Below are 23,416 nucleotides of genomic sequence, written 5' to 3' on the forward strand. Positions count from 1 at the left end.
AGTTTTTTCCTTTTTAAAAATATGTATACATTTTTTGGCACCGTGTGTGTGTGTGTGTGTGTGTGTGTGTGTATTTTGTACTACATGTATTTTGCTGTACAGATAATATAAAATTTATACTGTGTAATAATATTTATCCATCTTTTACTTTTAAATTTGAGGAATCTTGTATTTTGTCACATTGGTTCAAAAGGCTTTTCTTATCACAAGATCAATACATACTCATTTTTTCCAGGAATTTTGTGATTTAATTTTTTTGCTTTATTGATCCATGTAAAAACTTTAATTGTTTTGCCTTTCATGATAAGCACTAATGTACATTCAGTAAGTACTTCTAATTGCTTATTTTGTGCTGAGGTCCTCATTCACAGAATATCATCTTATATTTAGAAATATTGCATATGACAATAATCTTAAGAGTCATTATGAATGATTTTGTATTGTAGATGCATCAAAATGTGACTTGCACTGGAACCGTTTGCTCCTAAGGTTTTATTGTCCAGTGTATGAGAGGGGGATTCCCAAAAAACTGGAATTGGTTTTTGAAGGCCAAGCTCCCTGTAGTACAGGCTTCTCCCGCTCAGTAAGTGTCCTAGGAAGCCATTGGCATCAGTGTACAAGCTAGCATTGTTGCAAGAGGCCACATTCTGCTTCAGATAATTTTTTTTGGAGATTCTTTGAATGTGTTTGCCCATTTCATGATGGGTGATTTATGACACCACACTGAGTGTTCAGCAGTTTTTGACCAAAACCAGCATGATCTCTGTTACCCCAACCTTCCTATTGACCCAATCTCACCCTGGTGACTTTTTTTGTTTCCCTGGATGAAAAAAGTCCTCAAAGGAAAACATTTTGCCCAGTGTGGAAGAGGTGAGATAAAACACAGCAGAAGCACTAAAAGACATCAAAATGACGAGTTCAAAAACTGTTTTGAGCAGTGGGAAAAGTGACTCAATAGGTGTGTTGCATCAAATAGAGAGTACTTTGAACATGACTGAAGTTAAACATGTAAAAATAAATGCATAATTTTTTTTTATAAATAAATTCCAGGTTTTTTGGGTCCCCCTCATATGTATAGGGAAACCATTTTTGTATTCTTTTCTGTTTTGATAGAGTATACCATAGACCAGTGGCTGTAGAGGAAACCTAAATATTTCTGTTCGTAAAACTTTCCATTTTTTCTGTTTAGAAACTCTTACGTTCGCCTCAGACACCTGTGTACTAATACCTGGGTTCATAGCACAAATATTCCTATTGACAAGGAAGAGGAAAAACCCGTGATGCTGAAAGTAAGTCCCGGAACTTGGCTATCTCTTATTGGTCTCATATTCCCTAATGAAAGGGCTCCTTTGAGGACACGTTGGGGAGTAGGGAGCTATAAAGTTTTTGTTGCTTTGGCAAGAATGTGGTCATGGACATACTTAAATGCAAGGAAATAATTCTCTTCAAGGGACCTAGGTGAAGTAAGTTCAGGGCTTTTGAAATAACCAAACCCTTTTATTTTATTTCATGACTTCTGGCCTAATGGTTGAGCAATTGTCTGGATTTCATGACTGTCTGAAGGATGATTTTGGCTGGCAGTGTGTGTGTGGGGGGGGTGTTTGCTTGTGCCTCAAGGTATATCAACTATCTAGTTGATTTTCTCCAATCTTTATTATTTCTGTTTTCTTTGTGTATTTCAATATACACATTGATCTTGTGAAAGTTCTCCTAGCCTCTTTACTTTCTCTCCCCTCCTCCCCACTGTCTCTAGGAACATAGAGCATAAATGTACACACATGGGGTTTTCTTTTAAAAAGTGGAAGGATACTCTCACATAACTTTTGCTGTGGTGATGGGGAAAGTCATCAAAATTTTTTTCTGCTTTTATAAACATTTTCAGGGTTATACAAGAGTTGAAAGGATAGTGAGTATCCTTATAATACTCTCCACAGAGGTAATAATTACCATTGTCTGTATTTGCTTTTGTTGCACACATTTATAAGAAGTGTAAGAATCTTACATGTGCCTGTTAACAACTGAAGTTATAAAGTGACAGTAGTGCATCCTTTCCTGCCTCAGGTATATTGCCATAATACCAATTTCCAGAGATAACAACTGTTGACCATTTGGAGTACACCTTTCTAGATGTTTTTCTGTGTCATCTTAACTGCAAGATAGCATATCTTTGGATTGCCCAACGTCCCATAAATATATTGTTTGATTAATGTCTTACCCTCTTTGTCAAAGAGATTATCTTAAAAAACCCACCTCAAATTTCAGATCGGCACCTCTCCTGTGAAAGAGGATAAAGAAGCATTTGCCATTGTTCCAGTTTCTCCTGCTGAAGTTCGGGACCTAGACTTTGCCAATGATGCCAGCAAAGTGCTGGGTTCCATTGCTGGGAAGCTGGAGAAGGGTACCATCACCCAGAATGAAAGAAGGTAAGCACACTTCATGCGCTGCACAGCCTTCCTTATCCACTGCATGTTTCTAGCATCCCTTGCAGAGTGAGAGAATGTCAACTCTTAACAGCTGCATGTGAAGGTGGCAGGCCTTAGCATTTGTGGATAACTTCAATTTGTAGTTTTCAAGAAATACTATTTTTGCATTCACTTTTCTGAGAGTCTCCAAAGTTGTAAAGATCTGTCTCTTTCTCTCTCTCTAACTTGGTCTCTGAAACTGTGTTACTAAATGTCAGGGGATGAGGCTACCCTGAGATAAAATTTGATGACTGATGTTTTGTGAAGGTGATCATCCTTTTGTGGACAATTGTATGTTTTCTGTATTTCTCTTTTTGGTACTTGGCCTTGGTTGTCAGTTTCAAGGAAATTGGGAAGAATGGGTCTACTCCTGTTTAACTGATTTGTTAGTCCAGAAGGCATCCAAGGCAAAACTTCCAGACTATTGGACATTGAGCACTTCTGTCTCTAAATCTTTTCCCTTCCTAAGGTCTGTAACAAAGCTGCTGGAAGACTTGGTTTACTTTGTTACCGGTGGAACAAATTCTGGTCAAGATGTGCTTGAAGTGGTCTTCTCCAAGCCAAACAGAGAACGGCAGAAACTAATGAGAGAACAGAACATTCTCAAGCAGGTTGGTGAGATCTGATGTAGGGGTGCTGGCTATATAAGAAATCAAAAGGGTCACTGTTTTTATAGAGAAATGCTAGCCATTTCCACCTGGAAGTCCTGATCAGTTGATTTTTTAAAAATAGGCCTTGTTTTTTGATGTGATTTTAAGTTTACAGCAAAATTGAGTGAAAAGTCAAAAGAGACCCTATATGCCCCCAACCCCAAATACATACAGCTTCTCCTACTGTCAATATCCTCACCACAGTGGTACATTTGTTACAGTTGATAAACCTACATTGACACATTATTATTACCCAAAGTCTATAGTTTATCTTAGAGTTCACTCTTGAGATTGTATATTCTATGGGATTTGATAAATCTATGATAACATATATCTACCATTATAATATCGTAGAGTACTTTTATTGCCCTGAAAATCATCTGTGATCTACCTAGTCATCCTTCCTTCCCACTAATCCTTGGCAACACTAACCTTTTTATTGTGTCCATGGTTTTGCCTTTTCCAGAATGTGATATAGTTGGAATTATACAGTATATAGCCTTTCAGATTGGCTACTTTCACTTAGTAAAGTAGGCATTTGAGATAGTCACGTTCAATTAGTTTTTACTGCATTTGTTGAATATCAATCATGTGAAAGTTGACAACTTTATTTTCCTTAAAAATAATACAAAGTGTGGATGTATCCTTAAGGTTATTTCATGTGTTTGAGAGATTTGGAGTATTTGATAAACTAGGATGGCCTATGTATGCTCTTGTAGGGTGCCCTATAAATCACCATAAAATCTTTTCATAAAGAATGAGTAGTGGCTTACAGGAAAAACATAGGAGATATTATTTGCTATAAATGTAAATAAACTGGTGTAAAGACAAATTAGAGGCAGAGAGTGACAAATCCAGGGTAAGTGAAATGCATACCATATCGTTCTGTAAACCTACTAGAGATTGGCCCACAAGCTTAGCATGGGAATTCCTGGCCATCAAAGCTAGAAGAGAAGCATTAATTACATGTCTCATAGTTCTCCATGGAATTTGAGAATCCTTTCTCCTGTTGTTCTGTGGTAGACAAAATTTATTAACAATCCATCATGTTTCAACAAGGATTTCTAGTCCAAGAATAAATTGTGTCCAGCTGTTTCATGTGATGACTTCCCAATAGACTTATGGCTTAATGCCCATACTCATTTCTATAATAATTCCTTGAGGGGCTAAAATAATTGATTCAATGGCAGGAGCCTCCATTGATCACTGGTGTCAGGCACTGTACTTACGGAGCTTACAGTTACTATTTTTATCCTTACAACACTGTCGTGATATTGGTTATTGATTATTCTTTCCATTTTACTGGTGAGAAATCAGAAGTTGTCTTTGAACGTGGTCTGTACTGCTAGGAAGCAATAAAGGTATGTGGCTTCAACCTAGAATCTACTGATTCTAAAAGAGACTGAGCTCCTAACCACTGTGCTCTAAGCATTGTACTGTCAGACATATGAGGAACAGTTAGATCCAGGTGGACTGAATTCAGTGAGAACCCAATCTCAGCTGATAGACTGAATGCAGTGTTCAGGTTATTGCTGTGTTTGGATAGAGAAAACTCTCCTACATAGTCCACCTACCCTTAAGCTTGCGTTACTTTCAGATGGAGGGTTAGCCTTGGAACCATGAAGTAATGGCAGTTTTTGCTCTTTATTCCCACAAACAGATCTTCAAGTTGTTACAGGCTCCATTTACAGACTGTGGCGATGGCCCAATGCTTCGGCTAGAGGAGCTTGGGGACCAGCGGCATGCCCCTTTCAGACATATCTGCCGGCTCTGCTACAGGGTGCTAAGGCACTCCCAGCAAGACTACAGGAAGAACCAGGTTGGATTAAGGATTGTCGGGTCATGATTATCAGTTTTCTTCCTGAAGTTTGTGTACTTCCTCCATGAGTTTTAAGTGTCATGTATGTATTTACATCATGACTAGAGAATAGTTCAGTGTTAAGCTTCCTCTTGCAAAGGAAACACAGACTGTTTGCAAGCCTGGGAAGAATAGTATTACAGAATTCTTCAGAAAGGCATGGGGGAATTACTCTTCCACAGTCACCTTTCTAGGAGGTTTTGTTTTGGAGTTCATATACATTTATAGTAGTTTTTATGGAATATTCCCTTAAGGATCATGGGTGAAATGATCCCTTGTGTTTATATTAAAGACATAGTAGAATCTTTCGTTTCTGTCCCTTTTCATATGATGGAGGTATCTCTGCTGGGAACTTTTTCTTTCTTTTTTTGTAGGGATGAGGTTACACTATGTTGCTCAGGCTGTCTCAAATTCCTGAGCTCAAGTGATCCCCCTGCTTTGGCCTTCCAAAGTGATGGGATTACAGGCATGAGCCACCATACCTAGCCTAGAACTTTTTTTTTTTTTTTTTGGTTCTGGCTCATGTTTTCTGACATTCTAAGTCATCATTTATATACATATGTATGAAGAGGAACCCCCAAAAACCCGGAATTAGTTTTTGGAGGGTGGGCCATTGTAGTAACAGGCTTCCACCCACTAGGTAAGTGTTTTAGGAACCCACTGGCATCAGTGTACCAGTTAGCATTGTTGTAGGAGGCTGCATTTGGCTTCAGTGAATTATTTTTTGGAGATTCTTTCAACACATTTCCCATTTCACAATGGGTGATTTTTGAGTGCGCCTGCCCACACTGCACTAAGTGTTTAGCAGTTTTTGATCCAAAACAAAAAACAAAACAAAAAAAACAATGACATGACCCCCATGTCCCACCCTCCCTATTTACCCAGTCTTGCCCCAAGCAACTTTTTTTGTTTCCCCGATGAAAAAGTTCCTCAAGGGGAAAGGGTTTACTTACATGGAAGAGGTGAAACAAAAAATGGCAGAAGCACTAAAAGGCATCAAAATGGACACGTTCACACACTGTTTTGAGCAGTGGAAAAGGCATCTCAATAGGTGTATTGCATCAAATGAGGAGTACTTTGAAAACTACTGAAGTTCAAACGTGTAAGAATAAATACACAATTTTTTAGAAATAAATTTCAGCTTTTGGGCGTCCTCCCTTGTACATGTTATACATAAATGTATTATACATAATATATGTATATATTTTTATTTGTGTGTACATATGTATACATATATACACATACATACAAACACACGCACTATGAGGCTCCAAACAACTTTGAGATTCTAAGGAAACCTAGGAACTATGTTGCTACATCATTGGTTCTCAATTGGGGGTAATTTTGTCCCCCAAAGGACATTTCTAATGTCTGGAGACACTTTTGAGTATTACAGCTTTGGGGTGCTACTGGCATCTAGTGGGTAGAGGCCAGGGATACTCTTAAACAACCAGCAATGCAGAGGACATCCCCCTACAACAAAGAATTATCCTGCCCCATGTATTAGTAATGCTGAGTTTGAAAAAATCTATACTACATGAAGTGCTGCAGGCGTATAAAATGGTGCTTCTTTTAACCTTTATTCCAATCATTTTATGTTAGCTATTCCTGCCTTGTGGGACAAACAGCTTTTGTTTTTAAGGCTTCGCTGCCACTACATCTGGTCTTTACACTTAAACTTTTCTTTGTAGTCAAGGATTTTTGTTGTGTCGTCATAACGATAGTGTTTATCTTAAGTAATGCTTTAGAAATGTAACCTTGTTAGCAAGCTGTGGTTGCTTTAAATCCACTGTCAGTGCATTGTTATCTGACTCAAATAGTGCCAGAGAGATTTTATTCTCCTCTTTCGCATCCTCTGATGGGAAGTCAGAATGTGAGGATGCATCAAGGCCTATAGGGTATGTCAGGACATTTTGCTTGTGCATGAGGAAACTAAACCAGTTCCTCTTGCTCTTGGTGGGTGGATTGAATATTTTTGCTTAGTTGTTTATGGATTCTCTGCCACTTGGCAGATGATGATTTCCCACAATGCATTCTCACTGAGTGTAGACTGAAAAACATGTCCTCTGTCCACCATGCTAATCCTGAATAGCTTCCAGGGTTTAGGAATTAATAGGAAAAATCGAAAGCAAGTTTCAAGGGCCACTTGGACTTCAAGCAAACAAACAGGGAATATGTTTTTGTTGTTTTTGTTGTTGTTGTTGGAGTCAGGGTCTCACTTTGTTGCCCAGCCTGGATGTATTGGAATAATCATGGCTTACTGTAGCTTCAGCCTCGTGCATTCCTTCTGCCTTTTCCTTCTTAGTAGCTGGGATTATAGGCACATGCCACCATGCCCAGCTTATTTCATTTTTTATTTTTTGTAGAGACGAGGTCTTGCTGTGTTTCCCAGACTGGTCTTGAACTCCTGGGCTCAATCAGTCCTCTTGCCTTGGTCTCCCAAAGCCTAGGGAGGCTTCCTTCCACCCAAGCCACCCTTCCACCCCAAGCCTAGGGAATATCTTGGAATAGAAACAACTATTCGTAAGAAGTTTCCTTGAGTTTACAAATATTTCTATGGAATTGATGTCTATTCCCAAAAGACAGAAGCTATAGATATATTTATATGTTCCGTATATATGATTGATTACCTTGGGTATTCCTGACTTTCTGCTACCTGTTGATTTTTTTTTGAGTTGGAGTCTCACTCTGTCGCCCAGACTGGAGTGCAGTGGCCACTTCTGGCCACTGCAGCCTCGACCTGCTGGGCTCCAGCGATCCTTCCGCCTCAGCCTTCCAAGTAGCCGGAATTACAGGCATGCGCTACCACGCCCAGCTGATTTTTTGATTTATTGTAGAGATGAGGTCTCGCTGCCCAGGCGGGTCTCGAACCCGTGGGCTCAGGCAATCCACTCACCTCAGCCTCCCAAAGGCACGGGATTACAGGCTGAGCCACTGAGCCTGGCTTGCCTGTTGATTTTTTAAAGAATATTTTTACCCCAGATAAAGAAAATAAAATAGGATAATATTGTTCCAAAATCCAGGCAGTCTTATTCTGTGTTGATTTAGCGACACAGAGCAATGGGGAACAATTAAGTCCTCTTGAATTAGTAATATATTCAAAGGTGAAAAACAGTTTTTGGCCTTTTAGAAGAATAAGCCACTAGACTAAAATTTATGTTGTGTACTTAATAAGACATCAGTTTGTGAATACATGATATTTTGCTTAATTACATTTATGTGGCATGTTTAGTAAAATAAAGAATGTGGAAAAAAAAGAAAAAAAAAAAAGAATGTGAAGGAGGTTGCAGCTGTTGCCCCAGGGAAGAAAGTTGTAGGAAGATGTTCCACTCTGATGTAATTTCCTTTATGAGTGGTAGTTCTCATCAGGAAATGTTGTTACTTTCCTTACTTTAAGCCTAACCTTATTGTCTATTATCCTTTCTGCTGACTACTCTTTTCTCTCCTTAAAAGGAGTATATAGCGAAGCAGTTTGGCTTCATGCAGAAGCAGATTGGCTATGATGTGTTGGCTGAAGACACGATCACTGCCTTACTCCACAATAATCGGAAACTCCTGGAAAAACACATCACTGCAGCAGAGATCGACACATTTGTCAGCCTGGTGCGAAAGAACAGGGAGCCCAGGTGAGGCGGGAGTGGGGTTGATGTGGGGAGTAGGTATCTATGCACTTACCTCATTTGCAAGAGCTGACATGAATTTACGTCATTCCAAAATCTGTTCCTGGTTGCTGCTGATGGGCATTTGCATCTTTGCAAATTCTATTTATGAGTGCTGCAGTGTGGTCATATACATGTGTTATGATATTTTGCTTGAAAATGAATAGTGAGACAAGGAAAGAGAAAGTTAATGAGATAATTATCTGATATCAACTGTACAGTGTTATTATTGATTTACATAGTTGATAAAAATTACAAGTTGGTCATAATTTTGTTGTGATTAGTATTATATACTTGTATTTTGATATTTCAGGGCTTTCATACGTCAACATTAAAAATAATTTACCATAATTATGGAACATGAAATATATGCTGATGAAATTTCTAAAAGGTGAATCAAGTGAATTTATTAGTGATAGTGAGAGAGTGATGATGCAATGTAAACAAAGAAATATATATATATAAATATACATTCAGTTTATAATCTGAATAAAAATACAAAATATGGAATGCTAGTCAGAGTGATTCTGAGGCAAATATTGGATATGTCTGCAACTTTCAGCTGTATTGTGAAAAAGGTGAAAATTTAGAAAAGTCCGTTTCACTTGTACTTAACAACAGAAGTTTGCAGCAACCAGCTTCAGATTTTTAAAATTTTCACCCTCTCTCAGTATTAGGAAAGTGAAAAATTTGCCAGTCGTGAATGTGTTAAGATGCAGGAACTCTCCTGGTGCTTTTTACTAGGTTTTTTTTCCTCTAGGCTGCTAGTGACAAGTTTTTATTAGTTAGGTTTCAAGAGGCTCTCTGATGAGTAGTAGCAAGAACATGGTACAGGAATGAGACTGGGTGGAATCCTAGCCCTAACATGTACCAGCCGGATGACTTGGACTTTTTCCTGGGGTTTTTTTTTTTTTTTTTTGGAGTCAGAGTCTCACTTTGTTGCCTAGGCTGGAGTGCAGTGGCACACTGCTCACGGCCACCACAGCTTTTACCTGCTGGACTCAGGCAGTCCTTCCACCTCCGCCTTCCAAGTAGCTGGAACTATGGGTATGCACCATCATGCGCAGCTAATTTATTTATTTATTTATTTATTGTACAGACAAGGCCTCGCCAGGTTGATCTGAACCCATGGGCTCAGGCAATTCTCTTGCCTCCGCCTCCCAAAGTGCTGGGATTACAGACATGAGCCACCGAGCCTGGCCTTCCTAAGGTTTAATTTCCTCATCATCTAAATTGATAGGAAAATTAAATGAGAATAGGTACATGTGAAGTTCCTGGCCCTTAGTAGATGCACAATAAGTGACAATTATTCTTGGCCACTCATTCACTTTTTAGCATCCCCTGATTATCAGTTAAAACATGCTCCCCTCAAATATCATCAGTGTCTTCTACAAGCTCAGTTTTTACTTGAGTGTTTTTATCGTACATTATAAATTGTGTCCATGTTGTCTCATTCATACAGTTCTTCCCTACCCTCCCTCCCTGTCTCTTCTCTACTTCTCTTTTCCTTCTAATGACAACCCACACCATTTCAGGTGAGTTGGGAAACAGTTTATGATGTAGGTGTCACAAAAGATCACACTGGAGAGCTGATAGCATTGCTGTAAAAATGGCTACTACCACCCATAAAATTAGCCAGCATTCTCTGCTGTCTGCTCATGAGCCAGGCAGTGAGCTAAGAAAGCGCTTTATGTGAACTATCTCGCATAGTCTCAGGGCACCCCTAAGAAGTGACAAACTGCTCTTTTCTATAGATGAGAAAACTGAAGCACAGTGCAGTTAAGTCATTTCCCCCAAATAGTGGTCTATATCCGAACTCAGCTAATGAGGTCAGAACTGGGCTTCCATCCTAGGCAGCAGAACATCAGATTGTTCCCTCTTACCACGGTGGTTCCCTGTGTTCCCAGCATTCCTTCCTTATGTGAGCAAACTTTCTTGTCTTGTTCTTCCTTCTCACCTTTGTCTCATCACCTCTTCTTTGACCCCAGCCACTGCTGTATTTCCTCTTTGCTCCCTCCCTCTTCCTCTCTGGCATCTGGGTTTCTGCTAGTGCCATAGACACTGGCACCAAGACCTAAATGTTGCTGACTCCTTTGTTAAAGGTATGTTGGACCTGTGCACTTGAGGAAGAGTCAGGCTCTCAGAACCTAACCACTGCTCTGTCTACAGAAAATGTTTTGTTTTGTTTCTGTTTCTGGATAGATTCTTAGATTACCTCTCTGACCTCTGTGTCTCCATGAACAAGTCAATTCCAGTGACCCAGGAACTGATATGCAAAGCTGTCCTGAATCCCACCAATGCTGACATCCTGATTGAGACCAAGTAAGTGGGGGCTGGAATTTAAAGACATAGAAGGGGTTTAGATTGAAAACGTGGTTTAGTGGATGTCTGTGCCCGTGAGTAATAAAACCTAACACCTTGGTTTCTTGAGATGATCTACGGTAAGGGTGGCTGACATTTGTTCTTCCTTTTGGAAGAAGTCTTTTTTTTGAGTTGGAATCTCACTCTGTCACCCAGACTGGAGTGCAGTGGCCGCTCCCGGCCACCGCAACCTCGACCTGCTGAGCTCCGGCGATCCTTCCGCCTTAGCCTTCCAAGCAGCTGGAACTATAGGTGTGCACTATCATGCTCGGCTAATTTTTTAATTTATTGTAGAGATGAGGTCTCGCCAAGTTGCCCAGGCGGGTCTCGAACCCGCAGGCTCAGGCAATCCACTCACCTCAGCCTCCCAAAGTGCTGGGATTATAGACTGAGCCACCGAGCCCGGCTGGAAGAAGTCTTGATTAGGGGAATCATTGAGTTTTTGGTGTGGCTGCCTCTACTAAATAGTATCACTGACTTTGCAAACAAGTTTTTAAAAAGTCAGAAAGGAGCATGCTATACAGTTTAATTTTAAGAGTTTAAAATTAAGTATGATCCTCAATTAAAATATTTAAATGACAGTTAATATTCAGTGTTAATATGAAGTCAGTGTTGGGAGGAGTTTTAAATTATCATTGTTTAAAAAGTGTTTTTTGGTTTGTAGAATTTTTGTTAGTATTAATTTATTTCTGGCAAAGGAACAGTTTTCTTGACAAGCATAGAACCAGTAATATGGGCAACGTTTTTTTAAAGATGCTAAATTATGCTCTAAGTAAGTGATATGTCTTTGTTTCTTATGTAACTCAGTTTTGAACTTGGGCTTTTGCAGGATTCCTCAACCTGGGCATTTTCGCTTTTGGGACTGGACAGTTCTCTGTTGTGGGAATTATTCTGTGTACTGTAAGACGTTTAGCAGTACCTCTGGCCCCTACCCACTAGGTGCCAGTAGTACCCCTCTCTTTCAGTTGTGACAACCAAAAATGTCTCCACTCATTGCCAAATGTCCACTGGGGGCAAAATCATCCCAAGTGAGAACCACAGGGTTACAGCATATGAAAAAGCGAGTGTTTGGCTCTTTGTGGTACTGTCCATGGGAGAAATACAAAACTAAATGGCTCTCTGTGTGTGTCTTTATGCTGAAAGCGAAGCTCAGTCTCAAAGGATTTCGAAAATAATGACTTTTCCCTCCTCCTCTAGGTTGGTTCTTTCTCGTTTTGAATTTGAAGGCGTTTCTTCTACTGGAGAGAATGCTCTGGAGGCAGGAGAAGATGAGGAAGAGGTGTGGCTATTTTGGAGGGACAGCAACAAAGAGATTCGCAGCAAGAGTGTCAGGGAATTGGCACAAGATGCTAAAGAAGGGCAGAAGGAAGACCGAGATGTTCTCAGCTACTACAGGTGAGCAGAAGTCATGTGGGACTTGAGTTGGGGTGCCCCAAAAGAGTGGCACTTAGGACTTATGGCTCGTCTGGTGATTATGCCTAGGAGTCACAAAGTTCGTGTGGTAAGATTGTTTAACAAGAAGCCAGATGTATATTTTAGGAGTTTAGAATGTAAGCTTTCAGGAATACTTAGCTGACATCTGTGGGTGGCTGAGTCCCAAGGTGGGTGGGTGATCACATTGGTCCTTGGTGTGATCACATCAGTCCTTGGTGCAGCACACAGATACAACTGAAGACTAAAAGGCAGGCTGTGGGGTCAGACTGTCTGGGATCAAAATCCTGAACTCTCTACTTACTCGTTTTTTGACTTTGGTCAAGTTTGACTTTATGCTTTAGTTTCTTTACAAACAAAATAAAGGTGATAGTGCCAGTCCCATCAAACATTTACAGACGGTGCTAGAAGATGTGTATGTGTGCATACACAGATCTATTGCTATGTATGTCTATAAAAATATATAATAAAAACCATGAGTTTGCACTAATACTTCCAATTACGTTCTAACACTGTAGGGTTTATTCTAGCCTTCACCCTTTCCAGTTCATAGCTCCCTCTGGCTGCCTTTATTCCCAGTCTTTAAATGCTTGCTCATTCCCACTGTGTGTCACCAGTTTCACCCCTCCTGGTCTTGGTCCCTGGTGTCTCCTTGGCTCCAGCTGTAACACCTGCTAGCCCTATCACCTACAAAGGGAAAGAAAAAAAAGGGAACTGAACACAAAAAAGAAGAGATGATAAAGTCATGCTTCCAGTATTTTTTGATAAAAGAAATAAAACCTTGCAGTTAAAATGCCTTTTCTCACTTCCTGTATTCTGTTCTCTCCCCTTCTGTTCATGCATGTTGTGTGCATCCTATCAAGTTCTTCTGTGTATTTATATTTTGTTACATTTATATGCATCTTTAAATAATATGGCATTTTATCTGTTTTTAGCGTTTTATATAAATGATGCCATATTCCAAATACCACTCTAAAACTTGCCTTATTTATTCAATATTGTTACTGAAATGTGTTTGTGTTAATAGTGATAGATTCATTTTTAAAAAATTTTGACCACTAATTCGTATTGTTTTATTAATGTATCACATTTTCATTGCTGTTTGATATTTCATCATATGCCACAGTTTAGTTCTTCAATTCGGGGAACATCCTTATTCAAATTTTTCTGAGTTTATGTGTGAGTTTCCATTCCACACACTAGAGGATATTCACACTCAAAACTTGAGTGTGAAATTGGAAGTTTCAAGGCACACTTTGACCCATTGTAGATGAAAACTTTTGTTTTCTCATGTCATTACTAACTTTGAATATTGTGATGCTTTTCGATTTCTGTTAATTTTTATGAGTATGAAATAGAATCATGTCCAAACTTGCAAATATCTAGTGAGGATGAGGATATTTTCAAATTATGGTTATTAACAACACATAGGATTTTAAATTTGGAGACCAGTATTTGCTAATTTGAAAACTTATTAGGGCTCTCTTATTTCACACTGTGAGTGTGTGTACTCTTTAAATGTTTGATAAATCTTCCAAGTGAGTGAGAAAGAACGCCTCAACTAGTCAAGTTCAGGGAACAAAGTTCACTTGTAATTGGATAAAGAAAAAAATAAGTAAGGAGTACCCTATTTTTGTACATCCAATGTTTTTTCACATGTGTAGGAATTAAATGATGATTTATGTGACATAATATCCTAAGTTTCTAATTAGACTCAATATGGGCAATATCTTTAACTTTCTTTTTTCTTTTTTTCTTTTTGAGTCAGAGTCTCACTCTGTCTCACAGCTACTGCAGCCTCAACCTCCTGGGCACAGGCGATTCCTCCACCTTAGCCTTCCAAGTAGGTAGAACTACAGACGCACACCACCACGCCTGGCTAATATTTTTATTTGTTGTAGAGATGAGGTCTCACCTGGTTCCCCAGGCTGATCTCAAACTTGGGCTCAGGCGATCATCTCACCCCTACCTCCCAAAGTGCTGGGATCACAGGCATGAGCCATTGTGCCTGGCTTCTTTAACATTCTCTACATGGTTTTTAATGTGCTACATAAAGACAGAACTGAAGAGATAGAAATAGACAATCGTCTTAGGCCTAAACGTTTTTCCCCTATTTGTTTTTTAAAGTAAACTAGGACCTAATAAAATCAGGTCATAACATTGCTCCAACACTGCTGGTTAGACACCTGTTACTGTTGACTGTCAATCCACACTCTGTGGCATAACTTGAACTTTTCTGTGATCTGTTTGCTACCAAAACCAAAATCTGGTGTGCAAGAACAATTAGGGGTGTTGATGTATGAGTTCAGATGGCCAGATATCACTCCTAGGAAAGTTGAGGCCACCTGGATGACCCTGTGGTGTGTTTCCATTCATCCTGAATGATTTCTGGAGTGTGAGCTCTCTCACTGTTCTTTTCTCTAGGTACCAGCTGAATCTCTTTGCAAGAATGTGTCTGGACCGACAGTACCTGGCCATCAATGAAATCTCAGGCCAATTGGACGTAGATCTCATTCTCCGCTGCATGTCTGATGAGAACCTGCCCTACGACCTGAGGGCGTCCTTCTGCCGTCTCATGCTACACATGCATGTGGACCGAGATCCCCAGGAACAAGTCACTCCAGTGAAATATGCCCGCCTATGGTCAGAGATTCCCTCTGAGATTGCCATTGATGAGTGAGTTTGGCTCCTTCTGCCTGCCAAAACCTCGTGTCACTTTAAAACCTCTTATTGACGTTATTCTGCGTGGCAATAGATAAGCCACATATTGGTCTTGCTAAATCATAGAAGGAAGGTGAAGTTATTTTTTTTAAGCTTAAAATTAAGTGGATGGCAAATATTTTCCCCTTAAAAATGTGAAAGATGACACGGTTGTGTTTCTTTTTTTTTTTTGAGTTGGAATCTCACTCAGCCACCCAGACTAAAGTGCAGTGGCCGCTCCCGGCCACCGCAGTCTCGACCTCCTGGGCTCTGGCGATCCTTCCACCTCAACCTTCCAAGTAGCCGGAACTACAGGCGAGCGCTACCTCACCTGGCTAATTTTTTAATTTATTGTAGAGATGAGGTCTCACCAAGTTGCCCAGGTGGGTCTTGAACCCGCAACTCAGGCAATTCACTCACCTCGGCCTCCCAAAGCACGGGATTATAGGCTGAGCCACCAACCCAGGCCTGATTGTGTTTCTATATCTCTTTTTTTGTTTCTCTCTTTCATTCTACAAGTATTTAAGTATGTGCTTTGTGCCATGCTCACACAATGAACAAATGATAAAACTATATGTTGGGGGAAGACAAACAATAAACAAGATAAACAACTAATATATGTTAGTGATATCTGCTACGGGGGGGAAAGAAAGTAGGGCCAAGAGATAGGAAGGGTTGGGGTATATTGATTTTTGAGGCTCAGAGACCCAGGAAGACCTCAGTGGAAGACCTTGAAATTTTATTTCCTTTTTTTTCCTCCTTTCCTTTTAGCTATGATAGCAGTGGAGCTTCCAAAGATGAAATTAAGGAGAGGTTTGCTCAGACCATGGAATTTGTGGAGGAGTATTTAAGAGATGTGGTTTGTCAGAGGTTTCCTTTCTCTGATAAGGAGAAAAATAAGCTTACGTTTGAGGTAACTCATGATGAAATGATGTGTGTGTTATCTGCCTCTCCTGGTAATTTTTTTCTGTAAGATAAATTGAAAATATATGAGTAGGTAGTGATTTTGATCATGATGCTCTGGTTTTGTAATGAAAAGGAATTCTGCTCACTCTTGTTCCAGAATGAAATAGAACTGATACTAGTCACTTGACTTAACAGTAGTTGTATTCTTAAAAGAAATATGCAAGGTGAATTGAATCATGTGAAATGATAGAATATTATGTGTAATCTGTACTTTGTGTTAAAAAGTGACGAGAGAAACAGACTGTGCTTGGGATTTGCCATAGATTAGTCACTTAAGGAACATACATCTTTATTCCTTTGAGTTAAGAAGTTTCTGAGACCACTTTTGCCTTTTAAGAGTTAGATTTCTGAGATGCGATGTTGTTATCTGTTGTTGAGAATAACTCTGCTCAGTATTGCCCTGGAGACCCTGTGTAGACCAAATGGTTAGATCATTCTTTTAAAAACTAGTCATCAAAGCAGATCATTAGCTCTACAGATTTCCATTTCTTATTCTTCCTCCTTATGAAATAAAATGAAATTTTATCAGAAATTGTAAGCAAAAATATATGTCTTCTGTTACCATAGGTAAGGTCAAAATCTGTCATTTATAAACTAGTCAACATCAAATGGAACTGAAGAATGCAGTTGACTTAATATTATATTCTTTTTTTTATTAAATATAATAGGTTGTAAATTTAGCTAGGAATCTTATATACTTTGGTTTCTACAACTTCTCTGACCTTCTACGATTAACCAAGATCCTCCTGGCCATATTGGACTGTGTACATGTGACAACAATCTTCCCCATTAGCAAGATGGCTAAAGGAGAAGAGAATAAAGGTAACAATGATGTGGAGAAGCTGAAGAGTGAGTATCTGATGGTGCCCACACATCTGAGAGATGCCCTCCCAGCCTTTCCCATTACGCTCATGTCATACCCTATGTGTGATGTCATGTCCTTCCCTTGTTCTTTCCTTCCCAACTCTTCATTGTGACCACTTTCAAGTACTGTATAAAGATAAGCTGAAAGAACAGTACAGTGGTGTCCCATATACCCATGACTCAGTGTCAATAACTATTTACATTTTGCTGTCTTTCCTTTGTGTATATATTTGAGCGTCTTTGTGTATATTTTATTAAACAGTTTCAAAGTTACTTAACACTTTGTTTCAGAAGCACATGTCCTGTCATTGTTCTTAATGTTCATGGGGCCCTTGATGATAATATTAGTTTATACTAAAATAAAATCCAAACTTGTATCTTGGTAGCTATTTCCACTTTATGAATTCTTTGTGAATAGGAAAATCTACCTTTACATGTTTACTTTTTCCTTTGTTTTAGGGTCAGAGTAGACATATATTTGATATCTTGTATCAATTGTTGTTTAAACAGAAAATGTAAATTGACTTATCTCCCACTATTTGTTAGATCCTGTGCTAAGTCATTTTGTATACATTATATCATTTAATTCTTTTGTTGCACTCCTTTATTTTATTTTGTAGTTGAGGAAACTGAGCCTCGGGGATAATATACCCAAGATCAAAGAGCTTTTGGTAGCAGCACCAGGGTTTGTTCCTTGTAATGTGTATAATCTTTTGTTCTGTGCCCTTAACAAGCCCATTGGTGATTATCAATGTAACTTGAAATGATCCTTTGGGGAGTTCAAAGCCTACACTCTTTCCACTACTCTCAGAAGCTCCAAATTTTTTATGGTAATTTACCTTTCCAGATTCCCAAGGTCCTGAGAGTGTATTGAAATAGGGACATGTTAAATAATTTGTCTCAAAGAGCTCCTGCCCCTTGACAGATGCCTCTGCACACTCTCTAGAGATGTCATGACCGTGGTCTGTCTTGGTCCTTCCTAGGCAGTAATGTAATGAGGTCTATTCATGGAGTAGGGGAGCTGATGACCCAGGTGGTGCTCCGGGGAGGAGGCTTTTTGCCTATGACTCCCATGGCTGCCGCCCCTGAAGGCAACGTGAAACAGGCAGAGCCAGAGAAGGAGGACATCATGGTCATGGACACCAAGCTGAAGATCATTGAAATACTCCAGGTATCCATCAGTCAGAGTGGGAGCGGGAAGAATGTTTCACAGGGACACGGTTCAGATCTAGTCTCTGCTTTTCTGGGAGGAAAATGGAGGGAAAATTCTTAGCTCATCCCTTCATGTTATTTATGAACTGGCTTCTGTTAATCCCTTTACTGTCATCCCCTACCCTTCCCCAACATGGCCTTGACCCTCCAGCCATACCAATACTTCCTCCATGATCATTGCTCTCCATGATACCCCTTTTGCTTAGAATTCACTTACCTGTGCATGTAGCTACATTCCCTGCTTATTGTTCATAACTTAGTTCAAGGTTCCATTAACTTTGCAAAGTCTCCTTCCCTCCTTTTTTCATTCATTCAACAAATATTTATTGAAACCAACCCTGTGCCAAGTCCCTTTAAACACTGGGGATCCAGCAATGAGCAAAATAGATTAAATACTTGATTCTAAAAAATTTACATTTTGAAGGGGGCATAGAAATATATTAAAATTAAGTTCTAAGAGATGTTAGAATATAATGAAGGGTTTGGAGACCACTGGGGACAGAAGGCCAGAGATACTGTATTTGATGAGATTATCAGAGAAGGCCTCTCAAGTAAGGTTACATGATGAGAGACCAGAATGAAGCAAGGGGCTAGTCATGTGGTATCCGGTAAAAGAGTCTTTGAGGTAGAGGGAACAGCAAATGCAAAGACCTTACAATGGAGGTGAGTTCAAGAGGAAATAGGAGAAGACAAATCCAAGGAGTGAATATATACATTCTTTGCATAGATTGGCATTAAAGATACACAGAAGAGTGAGAAGATGGGCAGAGAATGATTGTTGGTAACTGGAAAGTTTCATTTTTATCGTAATATTTTTTTAAGTTGGTAGATTTTAACAAGTTTGTATGGTGAATATGAACAATTTGTGTAAAGAGGAAGAATGTATTGATTGTTGTAAGAGAGAGAGAGAATAATTGTAAGAGCAAAGTCCTTGTGTCAGCAAGAGGGATGCAGCTTATGGGGAGGGAGTACTCAGTGTGAGATCCTCTTAGTACTCAGTCTGAGATCCTCTCAGCCTCACTGTAGCTTTGAACTCCCCCAACAGTCTGTGCTTTCCTCCCATGTAGGTAATTTTTATTCATCAACAAAGCCATCTTCTCCTTAATGGAATCATGTTAGCACCTTTCTCTTTTTCCCCCTTTACCTAACTTCAATCCCCAAAGATGTAGCTATTTATAAATGTTTACAGACTTGAGGTTTTGCTTGTTTGTCTGTTTGTTTGTTTGCTTTTTAGCCTGAAATCACATTTTATCAATGCCTTGAAAACATCAGTCGAACTTCTCAATAGTAATCTAGTTAGGACAGTAAAGAGCAGCTTAAGTAAAAGGGAAACTTTATTGAATTTGTGCCTAACCAAAAGTAGAGAAAGACTTTTTTAAAATTTATTTTTATTTTAAAATTTATTTTGTAGTCATGGGGTACAAGTGAGGATTTGCTACATAACTATACTGCTTGCAGCTGAAGTTTGGGCTTCTAGGAGGCCATCTCTCCCCTTGGCAATGAACCAGACACCCTTCACGTTGCCTTGTGCCTCCTCCCCTCCTTCCTTCCTCCCTCCCCTAGCAGTGCCTCTACCAATCCCACTCTTGTGCTAGTGTGCCTAGTGTTCAGGACCCACTTACGAGTGAGAACATGTGATATTCAGTTCTTTGTTTCTGTGATAATTCACTAAGTATGATGGTCTCCAACTGCATCCAAGTTGCAGTGATACCAAGATTGTGTTCTTCATGGTTGCATTGTATCCCGTCATGTATATATACCACATTTTCTTTATCCAGTCTACTTTCATACATGTAACGTTCTTAGGCCATGGACTGTGTGTCCCACGTTAGTGTTATGGATGTTCATCAGAAATGACACAGTGCAAAACTTGGTCCCATCTTGAGGTCTGGTCACTGTAGTAACCTGAGAATGACTGGTCGACTGAGTCATTCTTTTCACAAATACTTAGTAGCCCCTTACTATGTGCATGCTCCTTTGCTGGGCTCTGTGAGGAATGCAAAAAATGATCCGAACAAGGAATCAAGAGGCTAAGATTCTAATAGGAGAATAAGGTATGATGAAGCCGTGTATATGTGGAAATAAAACCACGAGAAAATTGTTCTCCCTTGACACAGCAAGGGTCACATGACTCCACGTGGTAAAGATCATAGAAAGTTTTACAGAGGAGGTAGGATTTCATCTGAGCCTTTAAGTGTGGACAGAGACTTCATAAACTTAGAAACAAGGGACCTTTCTCAGGTGGGTGAAGCAGGTCATAATGGGACATGGGTCAGCGGTTCTCCTTGGGCAGGGACGTAGAGTATGTTGAGGAGACATCATCAGAAATGAGGCTGGGAAGGAGGACCAGGTCACATGCTAGAGAGCTTTGGATGTCTAAAGTGTTAAGACTTTATTCTGTGGTGAGCCTTTGGAAGTCTTCAAGTGGGGGCTAACATAAGAACAAGCACTCTTGAGAGGTGGATTTGGTAGGCAGGAGATAGTGAGGATGTGAGCAGAGATTAATGGCAGTGGGAGAGAAATCTGTGAGAAGTGGTGGGCAGGACTTACCAGGACTTAGTCTCTGATTAGATGTGTATGTCAGGGAAGGTGATGCTGATGATCCTGAGACTAACTGGGGATGAGGAAACACAGGCAGGAGAGTAGATTATGGCATGACCGACAGTTGTTGTCAGTGTATTAGGGCTCTCCAAAGAAGTAGAACTAATAGGATTTACAAAGGGGACCCAAAAAACCTCAGAATTTATTTACAAAAAAGCGTCTATTTATTCTTACATGTTTAAACTCAGTCACCTTCAAAGTACTTACTCTCCATTTGATGCGGTACACCCATTGAGACGCTTTTTCCACTGCTCAAAGCAGTTTTTAAACTCATCAGTTTTGATGCCTGTTAGTGTTTCTGCCATTTTTTGTTTCACCTCTTCCACATTGGTAAAATGTTTTCCTTTGAGGACTTTTTTCATCCAGGGGAAAGAAAAAATAAGCTGCTTGGGGTGAGATCAGGTGAATAGGGAGAATGGGGCACGGAGTTCATGCTGTTTTGGGTCAAAAACTGCTGAACACTCAGTGCATGTGGGCAGGTGCACTCATAAATCACCCATCATAAAATGGGCAAACACATTGAAAGATTCTCCCCTCAGAATTCACTAAAACTGAATATAGCCTCTCATAACAATGCTAACTGGTTCACTAATGCTGTTGGGTTCCTAGAACACTTAACTAGCAGGGGAAGCCTGTACTACAAGGGCCTGCCCTCCAAAAAATAATTCCATTTTTTGGGGGGGTCTCCCTTTGTATATAGATAGATAAACGGGGATATATTATGGGAATTGGCTCGTGCAGTTGTGGAGGCTGAGAAGTCTTATAATATGCCATCTGCAAGTTGAGACTCAGGAAAGCCAGTGGTGTAATCCAGCTTGAGTCTCAAGACCTGAGAACCAGGGGAGCCAATAGTGTAACTCTTAGTCTGATGCCAAAGGCCTGAGAACCCTGAGTTCTGATATCCAAGGGCAGAAGATTGGTGTGCCAGTTCCAGAAAAGAGCAAGTTCATCCTTCCTCCTTATTTTTGTTCTATCTAGAACCTTAGTGGATTGAATGATGCCTACCCACATTGAGAGAGAGCAGATCTTTCTTACTAAGTCCATTGATTTAAATGCCAGTCTCTTGCAGAAACATCCTCATAGACACACCCAGTGCTTTACCAGCTATCTGGGTGTTCTTTAACCCAGTCAAGTTGACACCTAAAATCAACCGTAACAGTTATTTTTGTGCAATTCTGAGTTTGAGACTTTTAGAAGATACCAACAGTCAGTAACAGACATGGACCAAAACTTGAAGGCAGGTCAAAGATCTGTCTCCATCTGGGAGAGTTGACAGCCCTTAGATTGGGGAAGTTGACAGGAGGGCCAGGCAGAGATAAAGAGAGAATGGAAGGAAGAACGTCAGTAAGATCCTTAAATAATGCCTGCTGGTTGATCTTTCTTTTTGGTTCTAGCAACTGTCCTGGGAAAGTGACCCTGTATTGGAATAGAGGGTGCCCAAGGGTTTGTACCTAAATCAAAGGAAACAATCAGAAATAGAAAGTGTGAATCAAACTGATTTTCAGTAGTAAAAACCAAAATATTCTCTATCAATTTTCTTAAATCCAAAGCAGGCAATTTCACTCTTCTTAGTGTTAGGCCAAGAGTTGGCATTCAGTACTTACTGACATAAAGTAATGTTTTATAGGGGATGGAGCCAGGAGTGAGTGATTCAGTGTTCTAATTGTTAAATTAATTGCCAGGATACTGAAGTTTACACTAGAAGCTAAGGTGCTGTGGGCAGACTTGATATGCCCCTTGGAAGTTTGCTGTTATGGAAATGACTGTTGAAATCTGAGCCAAATATTTAGCTCGCATTGTGCTTAAGGTAATTGGTGCTGCTGATACCAGGCCTGCCAGAGTGTGGTGGCTTGGCAAAGTATTCAAGGTGGTATGTTAATGTAACTAATCTGTTTCCCTTTCCACTTGAATCTCTAGTTTATTTTGAATGTGAGGTTGGATTATAGGATCTCCTGCCTCCTGTGTATATTTAAGAGGGAGTTTGATGAAAGCAATTCCCAGACTTCGGAAACATCCTCTGGAAACAGCAGCCAAGAAGGGCCAAGTAATGTACCAGGTTAGTGATTTCAGAATGGAATTTTAGCCATAGAATGGGACCTGGGTCTAATGGAAACTGGGAATCCAAACAGTGTCTTCTAGAGAAAGGGTAAAATGTGAATGTTTTTGTTTGAGGATTATTGTATTTTAAGATTTTATCCTAGCACTTACTCTTTTTTTGTTTTTGGGGGTTGTTTTTGTTTGTTTGTTTTTGGAGACATGGTCTCCCTCTTGTAGCTCATTGCAGTCTTGATCTCCTGGGCTCAGGTGATCCTCCTGCCTCTGCCTCTTGAATAGCTGGGACTATAGGCATGTGCCACCAAACCTGTCCAATTTTTATTTTTTTGTAGAGACTGAGTCTCACTCTATTGTCCAAGCTGGTCTCAAATTCCTAGCTTCAAGTGATACCCATGTGTTGGCCTCCCAAAGTGCTGGGAATGCAGGTGTGAGCTACCTCACCCAGCCCACTTATTCTTTTTGGACAAGAGAATAAATTGAAGGAGCCCAGATTCCTTCTGGAATGGATCTTGTTTTCTACCATCTTGGAGTGTTTTAGTCATAGACAGCTGACATTTCTAGTATTGTGGTTATCTGTGAAGTGCTCCCCCAAAACAA

The 23,416-nt window shown here is 39.9% G+C and overlaps 1 protein-coding gene across 1 annotated transcript in view; it reads left to right on the forward strand.

The window, feature by feature from the left end:
• The window catches only part of LOC103256992 (inositol 1,4,5-trisphosphate receptor type 1), a gene marked incomplete at its 5' end in the record, with an annotated part of 163,365 nt that overhangs the window by 74,913 nt on the left and 65,036 nt on the right, over nucleotides 1-23,416 (forward strand). The window contains 12 exons of the mRNA XM_021710740.1: nucleotides 1,190-1,289; nucleotides 2,263-2,423; nucleotides 2,932-3,073; nucleotides 4,773-4,931; nucleotides 8,424-8,596; nucleotides 10,832-10,951; nucleotides 12,188-12,385; nucleotides 14,846-15,097; nucleotides 15,893-16,034; nucleotides 16,756-16,936; nucleotides 17,935-18,122; nucleotides 22,682-22,820. Coding sequence (XP_021566415.1) covers nucleotides 1,190-1,289; nucleotides 2,263-2,423; nucleotides 2,932-3,073; nucleotides 4,773-4,931; nucleotides 8,424-8,596; nucleotides 10,832-10,951; nucleotides 12,188-12,385; nucleotides 14,846-15,097; nucleotides 15,893-16,034; nucleotides 16,756-16,936; nucleotides 17,935-18,122; nucleotides 22,682-22,820 — 1,955 coding nt within the window. The remainder of the gene's footprint in view (nucleotides 1-1,189; nucleotides 1,290-2,262; nucleotides 2,424-2,931; nucleotides 3,074-4,772; nucleotides 4,932-8,423; nucleotides 8,597-10,831; nucleotides 10,952-12,187; nucleotides 12,386-14,845; nucleotides 15,098-15,892; nucleotides 16,035-16,755; nucleotides 16,937-17,934; nucleotides 18,123-22,681; nucleotides 22,821-23,416) is intronic.

Source organism: Carlito syrichta, unplaced genomic scaffold (assembly GCF_000164805.1).
Source record: "Carlito syrichta isolate Samal-C Ts95f unplaced genomic scaffold, Tarsius_syrichta-2.0.1 Scaffold300457, whole genome shotgun sequence".
Classification (NCBI taxonomy): Eukaryota; Metazoa; Chordata; class Mammalia; order Primates; family Tarsiidae; genus Carlito; species Carlito syrichta.